This window comes from Bidens hawaiensis, unplaced genomic scaffold (genome assembly GCF_021521415.1).
Source record: "Bidens hawaiensis isolate Kalapana, Puna unplaced genomic scaffold, B.hawaiensis_p1.1 tig00038061_1, whole genome shotgun sequence".
Taxonomy (NCBI): Eukaryota; Viridiplantae; Streptophyta; class Magnoliopsida; order Asterales; family Asteraceae; genus Bidens; species Bidens hawaiensis.
Window position 1 is genome coordinate 11,026 of NW_027496663.1, and position 19,857 is coordinate 30,882.

The 19,857-nt window shown below is 39.9% G+C and overlaps 2 protein-coding genes across 3 annotated transcripts; both read right to left on the reverse strand.

Moving 5' to 3' along the window:
• Positions 1-200: 200 nt before the first annotated feature.
• On the reverse strand, positions 201-4,617 carry LOC143589950 (zinc finger protein CONSTANS-LIKE 9-like). 2 transcript variants are annotated; one of them, XR_013145380.1, is made up of 6 exons: positions 4,260-4,617; positions 3,045-3,640; positions 2,754-2,957; positions 1,313-1,635; positions 530-845; positions 201-428 (listed from the first exon to the last, which is right to left on the reverse strand). XR_013145380.1 is itself a non-coding variant. In XM_077070561.1 (5 exons), the coding sequence occupies exons 2-5, from the start codon at positions 3,579-3,581 to the stop codon at positions 716-718; spliced, it is 1,194 nt and encodes a 397-aa protein (XP_076926676.1). In that variant the 5' UTR covers positions 3,582-3,640; positions 4,260-4,617; the 3' UTR covers positions 201-715. The 2 variants fall into 2 exon arrangements, 1 of the variants encoding a protein (XP_076926676.1); XM_077070561.1 differs by having other exon boundaries at positions 201-845.
• A 4,529-nt stretch (positions 4,618-9,146) lies between these two features.
• LOC143589949 (F-box protein At5g07610-like) lies at positions 9,147-9,815 on the reverse strand. The gene has a single exon (XM_077070560.1). The coding sequence runs from the start codon at positions 9,813-9,815 to the stop codon at positions 9,147-9,149; it is 669 nt and encodes a 222-aa protein (XP_076926675.1).
• Positions 9,816-19,857: the final 10,042 nt, after the last annotated feature.

Below are 19,857 nucleotides of genomic sequence, written 5' to 3' on the forward strand. Positions count from 1 at the left end.
TGCGAGCCAAGATCCATCACTAAAAACAAAGAAAAATATATATTTACAGTATCTACAAATCATAAGTGACAAACAGAAAGTTAAACATCAGTCAATTATTTCACTCTAACATCAAATTCAAAACCAAGAGATAAACAGATTGTCTATTACCATTTACAGAACAAACTCATCCAAAGATGAATCCTAATTCAACTATGATTTACATCTCTCATTTTTCTACATACCAACCGAAAAATAAAAATATCCCATCAAACATCCAAATTTGCTTATGCAGACATACATAATTACATGCAAATTGTACACACTAATTTCATCATCTACAACTCACCTACATCATTCATCTGTCTTTGCATCCCAATCCACCAAAGGTAACCAAATCTGGTCTAGTTTCCATTTTACGTACGCATGTGATGTTGACATGGCAAGGGCTAACAGAAAATGACAGAATTGTTTTGAGAGTTTTGAGGTTTTTTTTATGGATTAAGACAAAGTTGTTTATCCAAAATTGATATAGAACCAGTTTGGTTACCTGTTTATACAATCAACCGAGAGATTTACCACGTGACGATGAATTAGAGAAACAGAAACAAAGTGATACTCTGTTTAGCCAGAGGAATGATGGCGGTGTGATGTTATGATGAACCGGCTGCACATGTAGAAATTGATCCCATTGCTTATTCATATGCCAAAGAAATGTATGAAGATTTTCTAGAACTTAAAAGCTTCGTGTTTGAACCAATGGGTCATAATCGTAAGCATCACCTGCCTTCACAAACCGCCCTTTCACACGCTTTCTTACATCAGCGCGTTCTTTTCGTGTAGCATATCGTACTCTCTTCTCAAATCTATAAAGCATGCCAAAAAAATAAGTTATGGTTTATTAAAAACTTTAATATTAAATCTTATCATGCATAAAACTAGGATTGTCCATAATGCTCAAAGCTCGGTCGAAATCGCGTCGTTTGTAAATAAGACAAACCGAGCCTGAGCCAAGGTCGGCTAGTGGCTCACTTTCTGGGTCGTTTAAACTAAAACTTATATATTTGTAACTTAAATCTGTATGATATAAATGAGCCAAGTTGGCTCCAGTCATTTACAGCCCTACATACAGCTACTAGTAACTTTATAAATAATTATTGTCTCAAGTACGATTAAAAAATATGCATAACTTAAGTTATTATCTATTTTTCTAAATAAATGATTATCAGGTGTGACTTTTTTATGAAATCCCATTTGACCCGTAAGATATAAACATAAGCATTCGGGTCAAAAATCAAAATTACCACCATTACTTGGTATATTAAAGACTCACTTTCTCTTTTTTTTCTTTTCTTTGTAGCGCTGGACAGCATCACTTCTGCTGCCAGTAGCGGCAGTGGTGGTTTGATCATTGCTCGGGCCTGGGCCTGGGCCCTGGTAGCACGGTGATGGTTCACCCATGGGAAGCATTGAAGATGCGTCACAGTCTTGATACTCACCAGCACTGCTTTCTCCTGTAAGACTTGAAAATGAGATATTCGAGCGTTGCCTTGCATAACAAGGATTCGGTTCGGTTTTACAGCTGATTAACGAGTCAGCTGATGCTGCATTGCTGCATGCTGGTTGTGCTGGATTTGCATGACCCGTTGAAGATTCCTAACCACAAATAAATAATAAATATATAAATAATAAGTAAGAGAAAATGACAACTTTTTATATCACATGCACAATCAGTGATGGGCTTCTGACCCACCCAATCCTAGATTCTAATGAATCTCCAGATTAGGTCCATAAAAGCCCGTTTACAGGCCTGAAAGTCCGGTGCAAGAGGCCTGTTGCATATGATACAGATGCAATTTTCTGGTTTTTGCATACAATTCAATATTTTTTATTAGCAACGTTACATTACATGTATTGTATATATACTTGAAAAATTGTATGCTTAACAAAGTTACAAAACTTGTTTTGATGTTTTCCAATTTTTTTATTCTTTATAAAACTGAATTTTTAGTATTTCTAGTCCTAAAATTCTAATGAAAATCCAGATTAGGCCCAGTCAAAGCCCGTTTATAGGCCCGAATGTCCATTACCAGTGTCCTGGTCCCTTGGGTCTAGTACATTATTTGGTCCATATGATATAGATGCAATTTCTGGCTTTTTGCATACCATTCAATCTTTTTGTTAGTAAACATAAATGGATATTTGTATATTTTTATGCTTAACAAAACTGGTTTGAGGTTTTTTCTCATTACAATGTTTATTATCTATATAATTGAATTTTTAAAATGCTATATAATTTTAATTATTTTGTTAATTTCTTTTAAACAAATCGTAATTATATTTTAATATATAATATTTTAAATAATAACTAATTAAGCATCCAAACAAAAAGATGGTTTCTTTTTGGAAAATAGGACTTGAATTGGGCCAGGACCTCTGGATCAAATAAAGGGACATTTTCGAGCCCATGATTGGGATTTATTACTGCATTTTGAGCCGGGCTTTATGCACCTCTACATGTGCATACCCATTAAACCATGCATGTCCACCATGGGTCAAAGATGGACCAACATCAGCCCAACGGGCCGACCCATGACACCATTAGATTAACTGAAACATGTAATCCTTTAAGAATTCCACAACTAATAAATAAACTTTGTGATAATTGAAGGCAAAGTTGGCATTTTTTGTTTTGTTTTTCCCAGTAATTTCATGCTTATCATAACAAGAACAAAATTAGAGAATAGTAAACGATATAATAACAATAATAATACCTTTCCAACATGCGAAGATTCGGCACCGCCAAACAAACTATCAATCCCATCTTTTGCAAAAAGATGTTTGGGATCGTTATGACCGACACCAAACAGTTCTTCATAATTCTCAATGCTCAAGTCAACTTCATCCATACTAAAGTCAACATAGAATCCATCATCATCAAGTAACGGGTCAAGATCTTTTGTACCCGAATGCAATATCTGCATACACACAACAGAAAGTTAGAGATAGTTATACAATCACAATCATATATGTGTGTTTTATTGTGCATTTAAAAATCACTTCACCTTAGGCGTACAAGAATTAACGGGCCCAGTTTGTTGAACATTCGAGTGATCCGTCCAAACATTTGATATATTCCCACCCTGCAAACCATTTGCAAGTAAACCTTGACTATTATCATTATTATTGCTTTTAGAAGGTCCTTGGTTATTATCAGCAATGCTCATTGAACCCATTTCTTGCTCACACGTCGACCCGTTAACAAACCCCGAATCTGAATCTGACATAAACGACCAAATTGAAGAAAGTTCTACGGCCGAAGGGCAACCCGAGTAACAATTTAATGTCTGTTTACTGTGCTTTGTTGACCCGTTATGACCTACCCAGTCACAGTTTTGACAAAGTGAGACTTTTTCCTCTACGCATCTGACCAATGCGGGTTGTGAGTTGCATCTGTCACATACAAGTGCTCGTGAATGACGTTTCGATAACGCGTTTGCGGAATGAACGATTCGATCACACGATAAACATAAGTAGGCTGCATCTGATCTACAATACACCATTGATCTTGCTTCACCACAATGATCACAATGGTAACCCATTTCTTGTTTCTCAAGAAACAAGATTTTTAACCCCTTTTTAAGATCTTGTAACAAATTAACTGCATCAGGACATGAATAAAATGAGAAATCAATCATCAAAAATGGAATTTTTATATCTTTTTGACCCAAAAAGATTAACTTTATTGATTCAGAATATGTTCTAGGGTACACAAAAGGGTCAATAAGTCAAATCAAGAACAATATATCAAGAATATCTTTTATCATGATTGGAATCTTTATATCAAGAATGTCAGATTGAAATTGTAAAAAGGGTATTTTTAGCATCTAAAAACCCTAACAAAAAGATGAAGAATCATCAAGAAAACCAGACTGAATTACACACCTGAGTTACAAACATTTTCAAAACCCTAATAAAAGTTTACAAAGTCAAACAACAAAGAACCAAAGCAGATCAAACTCAAAAGAATCAACCCCAAATTAAATTACAAGCTAAATTAGAACACAGATCAACAATAAAAATCAGGTCAACAAGAAAATATAAAAAAAAATAGTAGAAATCCACAAGAACAGCTTAAACTATGAGTAAAAATTCAAACTTTCCGGAAAACAGGGGTCAAATACAAATCAAAGATTCAAACCCACAACTTGCAGATCAATAAAAAGCAAAAGAAACCCATTTCTATAAAGCAAAAAAGAACAAAACCCAGAAAGGCTTACTGATAATTTGACCCGGAAAGACTGGTGCAGGTGATTTTGTTGCAGGATTGGAAAGTGATAAAGATCGGAACTTTCTGGAGGTATTAAGTGTTTTTTTGGGTGTGAGTTGTGAGGCAGGCGTTGGTTCTGGATTTGTTTACAGTTGGTGTGTTTAGATAGGTGACAACACAAAATTTCACATAACTAATTGGCAAAAAGTGCATAGAGAGAAGAAAGTTGTGTTTGGGTGGGTTGGAATGGTGGGGCCTTGGCAATTTCATGACATTTGGGTCAATGGCAACTTTAGTCCTTTTCATATGGGAGTACATGATTTTGGTCATCATCTTAAATCTTGATTATTTCTGTGTGTAAACCGCGGTCTAAATTGTAAGAAATTGGTTAGATGAGTCGGTGTCTGGTATCGGACTAGACCGGACCAGACTAGAACCGGCTGTGTGTGGTCAAGCTCTTGATCAATGGTGTAAGAATGTTGAACGTTGTATCTAATATCGTACATGTATGGTTCAAAGTTGTTTTTTTAACGAAACATTGTTCTTTGGACAAGAGATTAAGTTTAAAGTATTAGCTCAAAGTAGTACAAGCACCATCTAGCATCAAAGTCGTTCTTAAACCCATACAAAACCTACATTGATCTATGTTGTTTAGTTTATAATCATAAAAAAATGTTTTTATCGACTCACAACATTTCTTACCCATCCAATCATTCCCTTTCCTATGCAACACATAACAAATTACAAGGAACAAAATATGATAGTGAAAGTATAATAACAAAGGGCTTGTTATTTAAATCATTAGTTTGCATTAAATTTTTAAAGTTATGAAACTGTTCGTGATTATAATACTTATACATACCTATATTCTAAAAGGTGAAAAAATATATCGATGATAAGAGTTAAAAGTCGGTCTGGTTTACACGACCGGTTTCAAGTTTCGAATCAGTTTGAAACATTGCACTAGCAAACTATAAAAACCGAACCGACTAGCTCTTAAACTGCCGACTTACTTTATTTAAACGGCTCGATCAGTTTTAAAAGTTTTTGAACACCCTCTATGATAATTACAAGACTCTACAAACCCGTATAAACTATGTAGAGATGCAAACAAATATCCTTGAAATGAAAGGTTCAAAATGTAACTTTGTTATGTGGAAGGACCACTAAAGTAATTAGTATTTTTGTCTGAGTGCTGCAAACCTATCTGCTAAAATATATAATTAAGAATCTTATCCGTCCTCGTATATTATACCTTTTTAGCATTTGTTTAAATGAAATAAAAAACTTTTCTTTTGGTGCTTTTTGGACCCACCATCTTGTAAAGTTCTTACCTTTGAGATTATTCAATATTGTAGCTAAATGGGGTCCATTTGTTTTAAATTATTTTACATGATTGATGCGTATTTAAATGTGGGTTGCTGTGGGTTAAAACTATTGTGGAGACATTTCCAAAGAGTAGGTTCTAAGGTATATGTGACGTAATATATAATAATAAGTTTAATGATTTTTATATGTTTAACAACATAAATTTTTGTGATCACATGATTTTCTCTTACTTGCCATTACTAATGATCTTTGTTAAATCTATTTATTTTTGTGGTAGTTTTGGATGGGTTGTCAAAGTCAATCGGAGAGGCAATTATGTGGTAGATGTTTTTTGTGAGTGATATTGTGCTAGTTGTGGAGGGTAAAACAAGTATAAATGCGAGGTTCGGGGAGTGGTGATCAGTACCTTTATAGAGCACAAAGGTTTAAGGATTAGTCGTTCTAAAGCATAGTACATCTATAACTTCAGTGGTGCAAACAATGAGGAAGACTACACATTGCTATTGAAGGCCAAGTTGTCTCTAGACAACCAATTACTTCAAGTATTCAGGGTCGTTTGTTAAGAGTGGGAGACATAAACAACGATGTAGTCCATCACGTTCAAGCGAGTTGGTGCAAGTGGAGAGCAACCACTAGAATATTGTGTGGCAATTACTTCCCAACAAGAATGAAATGGAAATTCTATAGGGTTGTAGTTTGACCAATTATGTTGTATGAAATCGATTGTTGGGTCATCAAGACATCACAAGTGGGAAAAATGAAGGTAGAAGTGTGAGCACAAAAGGTTGGATCGAATAAGAAATGAAGCTTTTTTGGGAGAAGTTGGGAGTAATACGTATCTCTTATAAGATAATTGAGGGGAGGCTCGGATGGTTTGGGCATGTGTCGGAGAGACAAATGATGACTCTAATAAGAACTGTGGAAACCCTACAGTGGAGTGTAAGTTTGGATGAGGACTCGAGGCAAACCTAGATTTATATGTGACAAGCGGATAGACAATATTTGTTAGACTTAACAAATCTTTGTGAGAAAGAGAGTGAAGAAGCAATGAAGATAACGGAGCTCAGACGACGGAGATGAAGCAACTTGGGTAACTTGTTGGTGGAGCACAGGAAACGTTGACAAGGGAAGAAGTGGGTCTCTCAAACCATAATATATGCGAACAAGTCACGAAAGAAGACAACTTGTGAGAAATATCCCCAAACACAAATCATAGGTGCATTATTAAGTTCATCTTTCTTTAGGTGTACGTTTCACATAATAAAAAACAAAAACTATAAAGAAATAAATTTGAAGGATCGAAAGGTACTGCAAAGTTATGCTAGAGCCAATAATTCGTCAAGTGAATCTGATCCTCATAAAGTAGTCCAAGGTTCATCTTGGTTCCATGACAATGTAACTAACAAATAATCATCATAATTAGCAAGTTGATCGAATTAATAATTTGTTAAACAGTGCAAAAAGCAAAGGAGATTCCCAACTAAACACTTGTTGATGGGCCAGAAACTCTCTTTTCTTCCTATTAGGCTAGTGTTACACACTTACACTATATATATATATATATATCACTCTAGCTAAGCATCTCCACTAGTAGTCCCACCGAATTGACTACAGAATCCTGTTTGCCTAACCTGGCCAACAGATTTGAGTATGTATACTGCAAATCTGAGTTGGGTTGAGTCTGGTGAGACTTGTTTGTTTTATGTGGGTTTGATTTGGGTTCACTACTGACTACTGAGGTTAGTGTCGTTATCAATCTCTAATCATAAAAGTTAGGATAAGTTACTAATTATATGATTAATATCAATGATTGAATTGGTATACTAAAACAAAGACAAAAATTGGATAACTCCCAATATTAGGGGTGTTCGTGATTGGGTTTAAAACCGGTCATTGGTTTGGTTTTACGGTCAGTTTTTTTATCTCAACTTTAGGTCGGCCGGTTAACCGTAGCGAATGGTTTGGTTTACGGTTTAAGCTAAAAACCGGTTGTATAAAATCGGACCGAACCGTTAACACTATATTTTATATTTTAGATATTTTATATTGAATATTTGCTGTTATCTACATTTATATTTGACTTGGTTTGTTTAGTAGAGTTATACTAGTTGTTATCACTTGGCAAATTTGATGTATGTTCCTAATCGTTCCTTGATATAGTTTCTTCCAACATGTTCATCTTTTCTGATCTTATAGAACTAGTAGTTAAAGAGAATTTAACCCAAAACATATTAAAGTGCTAAACAAGTAAACATATTCAAAAAGTTACAATGATGGTGTTCTTAGTTTTAATTCATTTTCATCATGATTATTCTTCCGGTCACCCAATGGTAAATGTAATTTTGTAGCATTTTCATGTTACGTGAAACTTCAAACCCATTTAAATTGCTTTTGAACCAAACCGTGAAACCAAACCATTAGTAACTGTTCGGTTTTAAATTTGAACGGTTTGAATTCGTGTTTCAATAATAAAAAACCGTTATTAACGGGTTGGTTCTCGGTTTGACCTAAAAACCGTCAAAACCAGACCATGACCAACCCCACCCAATATTAATAAAAGGAAGTATAACTCAAGAACCTCTACTACAATCGCTATCACTTACATCAAGATTAATCTCCATTTGTGTGTATCTATAAATTTTAGTAGAAATTGCGAAATCCTTGTATTTTTTAGTTTTTTTACCTCTACATCAACTTCCCAATTGATGTAGATGTTGTGGTCTAATAAAAAAAAACAAGTTAATTATTATCTCTTAATCACTTGCACTAGTACGGGCAAATAAGTTCGTCATCACATAGAATAAATGGAAAATTTGTTATTTTAATGACTTAATACTAAAGCGCGCAGAAAAGCGATGTCACGGACTAAACTCTTGTGAATCAATGATTTTGTTCATGAGTGTGAATCAAAGAAAAGAAATTTGCTTTGCCTAATGTTTCACATACCAAATTCTTGTAATTTTTTGGGACATGGGGGCATAATATTATTTAATTATATAGTTAACTGATATGATTCTAGCTCGGAGAAAAAACAACTTTTTACACAGCTTCAGCTGATTTTTTCACAACATTTTATTGGATTTCGTTACTTTTTTATTCCAAACTTGATTAATCTTTAAATCTTAAATCTTTTTTTTTTCTAAACTTGATTAATCTTTAAATCGTTTTTTTTTTCAAACTTGCTTAATCTTCAAGAATCAAGATCCATTTAATGCAGCTTCACATTATATAAATGACATCCTTTGTTACAATTTTGTTTCTATACCTAAATGATGAACCAGAGAGAAACATTCAAACATCAAGGAGCCTGTTACAAATGGCTGGAAATACAGAGCGATCATGTCAAGGTTCAAACGCAAAGAAGGCCAAACAAATTAACCAAATGAACCGTAGAAAGAACATAAGAAACTTACCAGTATTGATTTTGTGTTGTTGCTTTTAAACTGACATAGCTCAAAAATAAAGAAACTCTCCAAATAACTACTTATTAAAAGGTTTTTTATTACAACTAATTAATTATCCGAATTTAATTAATCGTTATCAACTAATTTATTAATAACGAGAATATCTAGAAATAAGACAATGTTGTGATATGACGATGAGCTTCATACCATGCAAAATACAAGTCGTTGCGGAAACAGAATATGTGCTCAAAACTCTTGTGATGAAGATTGTACTTTATCAAGCTGTTTTGAATTTTCAACACCATGAATGAATCTTCTTCTTTTTCACCTCTAACAATATCAACGACATCAAAATAACGACATGATGTACCATTCCGGAGAGCACCAGAAAGTTCATCATGACGTACTTGATACTTGGCAAACCATCCAGAATGATCGCTCAACATTTCATACACGGTCAGGAGTATAGTGGCATCGAGGCAATAATCAATCACCGTTAAATGCAGATGACCTCTAGATTCCCCAAAGTATGTTGTGAATTGTGTGGAAGGATCCATCTCTGCCGGCAAGGGCAACGATTTCAACTGTTCGGCCTCAATTTCAAAGCAATAGTGATTGCGATATACAGGATGCCAATAAATAGCTCCGTTCCAGTAAACAAATACGTTGATGAAAAGCGGACAATGTGCAAAGAAAGGTTCGGTAAGAATCTTCCATTTCCCTGTATCAGATGAGTAGATTTGAATATGAAACATATGCATATCAATACCTACAACGCGAAAACAAACAACGTTGTAGTGAGCACAATCTTTTGGATTAAACGCCAGAGCCATGAAATGACATATACTCTGAGCATTGTCGCCTTCCAGGACCGGTGGGATGATTGCAAATTGCTTGGTGTTGGGATTGAACACGTAAAACACACGCGCATGATCTTGATAACTTAACAGGTCATTTCCGCATGGTTTGCTACCGCAAAGCAGCAATCCATTACAAGATTGCAAATTTCAATACCACAAGGATCAAAGCAGAAATCGAGACTACGGAAAGGAGGAGGGGTAGGGGTTTGAACATCAAATGGGCTATACATATCGTGAACAAATAGACCATGAGATTTCGAAAGGCCGTCATACAAGAGGGTGAAATGCCTATCACTCAAAAGCCATCGCCAGTGTTTAGACACGGATTTGAAACGAAGAATGGAGGTAACGGGGAGCCGGACAAGGATTTCAGTTAAAAGATCATCGTTGGAAGCAACCAAAGCTCCGGACTGAGTGTATCCACAACCACAAAGCAGGTTTTTATCATGTTTAGGGCTTCCTTGATTTTGGCTTTAATGTTCATGACCATTTGTAATATTAATATGCCTACAATTTTTTTGTATTAAATTCCCTTTATCAGATTTATATATATTTTTAGTACTTGAAATTGTTATACGAAATAATCAATGGTTTAACCAAAGATGAATAACATACCTCGATCTGTTGTGGGTGATATCATATCATGGGAGATTCACCTCATCATTTAGTATTAGTTTTGTAGGAAACGAGAATCTAGCTACCGTTTTCATTCACCCGTACGTATGTGCTTTAGTTTTCATCCAGATCTAAGTAAAGTACTTTGTGACTGGATTTTTATTTTTATTTTATTTTATGGAGAAAGGAGATTGTGAGTTGGGCTTTGGTAGTTGTCATGAAATTAAGGGTGGCAAACCCAACCCAAATGGGTTGTTTTGGGTCAAGATAGATAAACTTTAAAAATAAATGGGTTAGGATGGATCATAAAATTCTACAAGTGGGTCAGGATGGGTTAGAAATATACAAGTGAGTTTTATTTATAGGTTAAAATGGGTCAAAACAAAATATCCAAGTTATCCAAAATTTATTTATTTCAAAATACCCAAACTATCATGTGTGAAACAAAACTCATCCGAAACCCAAAAAACGATCAAAACGAAACAAAAACCCCGAACTAACTAAAACGAAACAAAAACGAAACTGAACCGAAATAGAAAAACGACCAAAACGGAAATGAAGAAACAAAAACGAAACACGTCGCCATAACTTCCAGCACGTCCTGACACAGTCAGAAGAAACCGTAGCACGACAACTGTTCTTATCCTTTCACCAACTCTTCAAATTTCAAAAATTCAAAAAGATTCGAAAAGTAAGCGGGAAAAACCCCTTACCCCGGCTATCCAGTTGACCGTAAGTCGGCTGCGGGTAAAGTGTTAAGGCAAAACCCTTCACATACCTAGCACCCGCAGGGAACAGAAGCCAAGAAAACCCAACTATGAAGCCGGGTGCGGGTATAGTGTAAAGGCAAAACCCTTCACATACCTAGCACCCGCAGGGAACGGAAACCGAAAAAACCCGACTATAAGGTTGGGTGCGGGTACAGTGTTAAGGCAAAACCCTTCACATACCTAACACCCACAGGGAAGTGAAGCCGAGAATATCTTGGCAATCCACCCAAACGGGCACATGTACAGTGTTAAGGCAAAACCCTTCACATACCTAACCCCCGTAAAAAGTCATACCTCGGCACCCAATTGTAAGTCGGGCGCGGGTACAGTGTTAAGGCAAAACCCTTCACATACCTAGCGTCCGCAGGGGATTAAAAGCCAGGAACACCTCGGCAACCATAAGACAGGCGCGGATACAGTGTCAAGGCAAAACCCTTCACGTACCTAGCACCTGCAGGGATTTGACGCCAGGGATACCTTGGGAGTAAAGTAACTATTAAGACGAAGTGCGGGTACAGCGTCAAGGTAAAACCCTTCGCATACCGAGCACTCCACAGGAATTGAAACCAAGAAGGATCTTATGGGCCATGCTTGCAGAAACGGGATTAACATCCCCGCATAGCGGGAACATCAAGAACTAGATTGTTTGAAACTTCAGGATGGAGTTGGTGGTTATAACATGATTGATCACTATGTTCAAAACCACCAAGACCTCATGAAGAATCTACACAAAGGGTTCTAAACGCTCCTGACTTGCGGGGAGGTTACAGACCTATCCGCATCATCCCAAAGATCAAGCAGAACATTGGGAAATTCTGCGTGACATTGGGAAACCCGTGGGTAAGACTTCCCGCGGAAAACCCATAAAACTAAACCCTTTTCAAAAACCCCTTGCTTAAGTCCAAAAGTTCACCTCACTTTATTAAACATTCATGAGAAGAACATTGGACTGGGGGGACTTGAAGAGGTAGGTCCCAGCAGAGGTGGTTAGGACCCGCAAGACTCACCTTAAAAGGAGACGTCTGCGCAGTTGAACACGCAAGACTCCTTAAACGGATGTCTGTGCAGTTGAACCCGCAGACTTCACCATAAGGACGTCTGCGCCGCGACCTACCAAACCCGCAGGACCCACCACGCTCAGAGTTGTGACAACCTCACATGAGGTACGCAAGCTGGTCCCGCAGGAAATGCCTCCCTATGGTTTCCAAGTACCCGCCTGTTCCCGCAGGTGCGGAGACCCGCCATCAGGGACTGGCCACCCGCGCAGCATGGCTACACGCATAGGGCTTAACACTCATAATAATTCAGTAGTCACCTGAAGAAGGAATGAGCAAAGTCGGGAACATTCCCGCATAAAGGCGGGAGGGGGAAAACTCCCGCCTAAATGAGCCAGTCCGTATAATAATGGAAGATCTTTTGTGTGATATCTGACGAGGTATGGACAAAAGATCTGACCAAGGATACGACAGCTCACTGACAGCAGCATGGCAGACAGCACGCCACAGCACTGTGACCAATAGCCGCCGCCTGCTCACCAACTCCTGCCATACCACGTGCCTAGCCTGTAGTTGGTGGAAAAGGAAAAGTGAACAGCACGCCTGGTCACTATCAGCCGCTACCTATCCACCAATTACCAGCAGAGCACGCGTGTAGGCCACAGTTGGCAGAGTAATAGGCCGGCTAAACCTCATTGGAAACCCACCTTCGGCTATAAAAGACACCAAATGGTATTGTCATTTCATCATCTAATATCTTGTATAATTTACCTGATAACTGGTCTAGTATTCTTAATATACTTTTATATTCAAAGAGTAATATAGACTGATTCTCACGCCGGAGGGTGGTCACAAGGAGGAACCCCCCCTCTTTCTTAGTGACGAGCTCACGGTGTCTGTTTTGCAGGTTATCGGAAGAACCATCTTGCCGGAATTAACCCCTCGTGGGAAACGTCTATCTAACCCTCAGGTTACTCGTAATCTGTCGGGGTTCGACTGGTGTTTCTTCAGGAAAAAAAACGAAATGAAACCGAAAAACTGACAAAATCGAAACAAAAAAGCGAAATGCAACCGAAAAGCTAACCAAAACTAAACAAAAACATCGAATCGACCAAACCGAAACAAAACTGAATCGAAATAAAAAACCAACCAAAACGAAATAAAAAAACCGATATGAAACCGAAAAGTTGACCAAAACGAAACAAAAAAAAGCGAAATGCAACTGAAAAGCGGACAAAAACAAAACAAAAACACCGAACCGACCAAAACGAAACAAAAAAACCGATATGAAACCGAAAAGTTGACCAAAACGAAACAAAAAAAAAAGCGAAATGCAACTGAAAAGCGGACCAAAACAAAACAAAAACACCGAACCGACCAAAACGAAACAAAAACACCGAATCGACAAAAACAAAACAAAAAAAAGCGAAATGCAACTGAAATCTGACCAAAACAAAACAAAAACACTGAACCGACCAAAGCGAAACAAACAAACCGAAAAGAAACTAAACCGAAATAGAAAAACGACCGAAACGAAACAAAAAAACCGAATTGAAAAGGAAACGTAAAAAAACTAAATTCAATTTAAAAACCGGACCAAAACGAATCAAAAACACCGAACTGACAAACGAAACTAAACCGAAATAGAAAAACGACCAAAACGATACAAAAAACCGATATGAAACCGAAAAACTGACCAAACCGAAACAAAAAAAGCGAAATGCAATCAGAAAGCTTACCAAAACGAAACAAAAAAACTGAACAAGGAGGATGGGGGAAACATTTTAGTTATTTTACATTTTGCGTTTTTTATCTATATTTTGAGTTATTATTTTTTTAATAGTTTTTTTGAATATTTTTTTGAGGGGTTTTTAAAACACTTTGTATGTCAACCTTCACTTGGGTCAAGATGGGTTAGTTTTATCCATCTTAACCCATATCCATCCTGACCCATACTCATCCTGACCCATCACCCAAATCCAACCCAACCCAACCCACTCCCATTACCACCTCTACATGAAATACTACACTATTGCATGTTGGGCTTTGAGCCACTTCTCCCCTTGTCAAATGCCGGTATGTTTTAATGTTAATAATAATATGAGCTTGTTTTAACCTGGTATATGTGTGATACCTTTTTTTTACATTCTGTAATTATAACTTTAAAATACTTAGATAATAATAATAAAGGTTCTCAGGTTGGTGGACCAGGGACAAAAATAAAGTCTTTTAAACGTCTGAAGGTTCTTGATTCAGGTACTAACAAAGTAAAGGTTTTTGAATTATATGTGTTGTTAGACAATGTGTTATGGTTGGCATAGGAGCACCACCCCATCCACGTTGGATACAAGGGCGCCAATTATTCAAGGGCACCCCCCTCCCCCACCCTACCTCTTCTTCACGCCATTGCAATGGTGCCGGGGCAGAGGTTAGTTAGGGCCTGGGGTGGCCTTGGCCCCCTGTTTTTTTTTTTTTGCACAGTAGTGTAAATTTATCAATTTTCGTCCGAAAATTTTTATTCGTAGTGTGAATTTAGGCGTTTTCGGCCGAAAATTTGAGCACCCCCCCCATCGTTTGTGAAGTTTTGTTTACATTTTGAGTCCTTCCCCTCGATGCCTTAGTTCAATCTTCGCCACTGGTGCCGACCATTTTAAGAATTCGTTGGAGTTATATTAACAACAAAATTAAATTAAATATATACACAAACCTATTCGTATTTTGTACAAACCACTCTTATTTTTCTCTCCAAATCTATCATACTCTTCACAAATACAAAAAAAATATATCATGTCACAAGAAACTTTTCCCGATTTGGATTTAGAAGACCCGCTATAATCCTATAGATACAAGTTAATTTCTTTCTCAACATTGAGCCAAGTTGTTCTTCTTGCCCAAGACTCTCTTCACACAAACACCATTTAGTGTTGAAGAAGCTCTATTTTTAAAACACCAATATAACCTTTAATCTAGTTAAACAGAAAAAAAAAAAAAAACTCATCCGCCGTTTTTAAAAGTGCTTAACTTCTATTTCTAAGGTATAAATTGTTTCGTGTTTTTCAAATAATCTAGATATTTTATTATTTAAAATATCGTTAGCATGAGTGTTCCTAGGGTTATGTTTAATAACTGTGCTATGAATGTGGGTCGTTTGGTTTGTGAAGAAACGTGGATCTACTCACTGGTAGCAGATCTACTTTCCTCGGGTGTGATTAAACTATTTCACCGATGGTTCTTCTGGATCCGAGTTCTTCCACCTACAAAATGAACAGCGCCGTTACTTACCCCTCAGAAAGGGACAGAGGGGTCCTCTTTGGGGTAACCCTCCGGCGTGAGAATCAGTATCTTTTGGAGAAGATAATAATGTTTGTAGGTAAGTCAATCTCAAGAGTATTGCTGAATCGCTGAATACCCTTGATGATGTGACTGTGTGTTTTTCTGTAACTGACTGTGAGTGAATATAATTCAATATGATTGAATGTGATATCACTGCTTGTAACTGTCAATGATTGAGTGTGAATGAATGTGTCATCAAAGTGGAGTTGATGCTGTATTTATAGTGCTAGGGTTTCCACTGGTTGGGCTCAGCCTCGTTGGCCTCCTCCAACCGCACTGCGCCATGTGTCCTCTGGGACACCTGGCGCTTTCTCGTTGGTTGTAATCATGTGGTAGCACATGTGTCATGCTGAGTTGTCGACCTTTCATTTGGCAGCTGTCAACATCAGCATATTCTTACTCCTTAAAAAGATGCCTTCTAGAAGATTGTCTGACGTGCACAGTCAAGGTTGCCCTAACCCTGATTTGGATAAGGACGAGGTTGATTATGTGCACGTGTGATATGCGCCCATCCTGAGGATGCGCGAAGTCTTCTTTTTATTCTCACGCGCAGATATTTCATGCGCAGGTGTGATATGCACGAGCGTGTGATATGCGCCGCGCGCTGGTGCGCCACGCGCATATGTGACGCGCGAGCATATGTGATGTGCAAGAGCATGCGATATGCGTCGCGCGCATATGTGATGCGCGAGCATATGATGCCTGAGCATGTTTTGTATGCGCCATGCGCCTGGGTTTTGGCTTTGTGCCTTCATAATGTCTTTATCTTGTGGGTTGACCCGCCTTGCTTGGTGTTGAGGCGGGTACATACCTCTTCAAGCCCCCCCAGTCTAATGTGTGTCTTATCTCGCGCGAGCGCGGTAAGATAGATATTAGACTCACTGAATTGTCCTTTTGTAGGGGGTTTTGTCGTTTTCTTGGTTGTTTCCATCGTCGCGAGAAGTTCTATCCATTTGGTTGAAAACGAAAGGTCCAAACACGTGGTTGGTTGGTGATGACGTGCGCCGTAAACGTGTCAGACGTTTCGTGTGCTCGAGGTGCTACAGTTGCCTTTCACGTCCCCTCACAGCTGTCTTGAACACGTGTCGCACTCGCATTGGTTTGTACCTGCGAGTGAGGGCGCGTGTCTGTTCCGTGGCAGGTCGGTTACATCTTTTTGTCCCCTCACACAGCTGTTAGGGACACGTGTCGCGCCTTCGTTGGGTTGCCCCTGCGAGTGGGGGCGCGTGGAATCCGATCAGCTGCCACTTTTCTCTCTCCTGGTCCTATAAAAGCAGGCCCTTAGGAAATTTTTATCTTCATCTTCATTGTTTCTAAAATTCAAATTTGTGCTTTCAAATTCTGATTTGAGTGTTTACATCGATTGGAATCCTCGATTATCGGCTATTACAGTTGTATGTCTGATAGTTCATACTCGTCTAGCCCTTCAATCACCTCCGTTGCCTCTCGAAGACGCCGTGTGAAATCTGTGGTGATGTCGACATTGAAGCAAAAAGGAAAGGGGAAGAAGGTTGTTGAAACCACATCGGAGGAAGTAGGGAGGACCAAGGCCACCAAAAGGTGGAATGAAATCCCCTGCAAATTGAAGCAGGCCGATCTCGACAACCTCATCGCCTCTCAGGGCTTTCCCACCCTGTTTGGCTGCATGTTGCCTAGGTCCGGGCAAACGGCGGCGGACCCGCCTGCCGGCTATATATCCCTATATAGCCACTTTTTCACCCACTGCAACCTTCGTCTCCCGATGACAAGGTTTGTGGGTGCACTGTTGAAGTTCTATGGGATTCACATATCCCAAGTCCATCCGTTTGGACTCGTGCGCGTGACTCACTTTGAGTTCATGTGCAAATCCCAGCGCGAGGAACCCACTCCTCGGCGCTTTCAATATTTTTATAAGGCCAAGATCCAAGACAATTGGATCTCTTTTATTCCTCGCAGTCAGAAGGTGAAGTGCTCCACTGTTTCATTCAAGAGCCTTCATGACTGGTCAGAGAGGTTTTTTTACATTAAGGCCGGTGTGATCCCCATCCGTATGACTATGCGCTCTATCACTTCTGCGCCTGCGGATGAGGGTGTCCTCAAGAACCCAACTGGCGCATGGGTTAAGAAACTGACCGCCGAACCATCCCCCGCGAAGAAAATTTGCGAGGAGGCGCTGGTTGGGGTCGGCATGAGCAGGCTCTGGGCCGACAGCGCGCTTGAGCCCGTTATCCAAGTCGACGGGTTGTGTAAGTTTTTTTTTTTTTTTTTTTTTTTTTTTTTTTTTTTTTTTATTGCGCTAACATCCTTCTTTTGCTGATATCATTTAACTTGTCTTTGCGCAGTCACCAAGGATTACATCCTTGCCGCTTATGATGAACATGTGGAGGGCGGCTCCGTCGAACTTGGCGTTGGGGAGGTTGGTTTCCCGGATCGCTTCGATGACATGTTCATCCCAGTGGATCTGGATTTTGACTTTGACGGTGACGCGCCTGGTAAGCCTTCGCACTCTTGCTCATTCCTTTAGAAGACCCAAGCTTATTAACAGTTCTGTCGCTTGTTTTTGTAGATGCGCTTGAAAACTACGAGCTAGAGCTCGGAAGAGGAGGAGGAGGAGGAAGAGGAGGCGCCTCTACTAAAGCGCAAAGCTAAGGGGAAATCTGGCGCAGGGGCCAGTAAGAAACAGAAGAAAGAGGACACCCCTGTCGCTCATCCCCATGCTCAAACGAAGAGACCTAAGGAAACCACAAAGGTTTCTTTAAGTTCTCTGCCTGTGAGAGTGGGCAGACCTCCTGTCCACTTGAGGTATGGTGGCGTCGCCTCCTCCTTTCGCGCGGCTGACGAGAGAAGCAGTGCCGCGCCTGCAACAGGTATACTTTATTTATCTTCATCTGGCTGAATTGTTATTAAACCTTTGCTCCTTTAAATGTTTGCAGAGGCAGCGACGGTAACAGATCAGCCGCCGGCGCCCCAAGGTGCCACGGCTGCGCCGGGGACTCCATCGAAGTCCCCTGTTCTACCCTCTGAGAAGGGTAGAATGGATTTTATGGCGATGTTCGATGCGCGAACAGAATTGCGCCAAGGTAAGTTTTTGCACATATGTCTTATGAATTTTTCTCTTTGAAGTCAGTCATAAACAATTTTTCCTTGTTTATTTGTTCATAGGAGTTGTAGCTGGCGCAACAGTTGCTGGTGATACTCCTGGCGCCGCTTCTGGCGCCGCTGGTTCTGGTCCTGCTCCTGCTAGTGCTGAGTCTCCCCTTATTGGGATTACCAAGGAGCAGGAGACGGTGTTGCGCGCCGAACTGGCGGCGTCGAGACCTCCTTCGCCTCCTCCTGCACGTAGCCCTCCCCGCGAGGCTGGTTTGGAGCCTTCCAGGTCGCAGCAGAAGAGGCCTGTTGAAGGAGACGAGGAGGACGAGGGGGTTCAAGGTGAAGACTCCTTAGGAGATCGCGCCAGCCCTGCGATGCCGCAAGTGTTCGCAGCGCAGACCTCTGGTGGGGCTGGCGCTGACTTTCCTGCTTCATCCCCGCAGGTATGTATTGATTTGTTGGTCCGCTGCGCGTATCTCCCTATAAGTATGTTTTATGACTTAGAACTTTTCTTACATTTTTGCAGGAAGGTGACCACGTTTACCGCCCGAGATGGAATATTAATGAAGAAAGTTCCTTTCAATCCATGGGCGTATGCGAGGACTTCTGGGCTCATGCCGTGCCTCCTACTGAAAGGAGGTATCAAGAGGAGCGCACTCGCGCGGACTTGCTGAACGACCATGTTTTCGCTGGGTCGGCTTTTTTCGCTGCTTCCCAAGAGCTTCGTCGTGATTATATTAAAGTACGCGACGCTCTTGTGGAAGCCCAGCGAGAGGCTAAGGTGGCCGCCTGGAACCTGTCTGATGCTCGCGCGCGAGCTGAGAAACTCCAGGCGGAGCTCAGTGAAAACCGAGCAAGTGCCAACACCGCATACATCAAGCGCGGGCATGAGCTCCAGGCTGCGCGGGAGAAGCAGCAGTTGGCGGAGGCCGAAGTTGCCAAGTACGCGCGCAGAGTGCGTGTCTTGGAACAGCAGGCCGAGGCGCGTGACCAAGCTATCATCAAGAGTATTACTGAGAAATCATCGTTGGAGAGCGAGGTTGCGCGCCTGAAAAGGGATTTGGCGGCCGCGCAGGCCGATAGAGATGAGGCCTTGGCCACGGCGGCGTCCAGCCAGGAAGCACTTGGTGCTGCGCAGGCGGAGAAAGAAAAAATTTTGGCGGCAGCAGCGTCTGGCAAGGAGGAACTAAAAAAGGCTAAGGAAACTATTGAGTTATTAAACTCTCAGGTTCC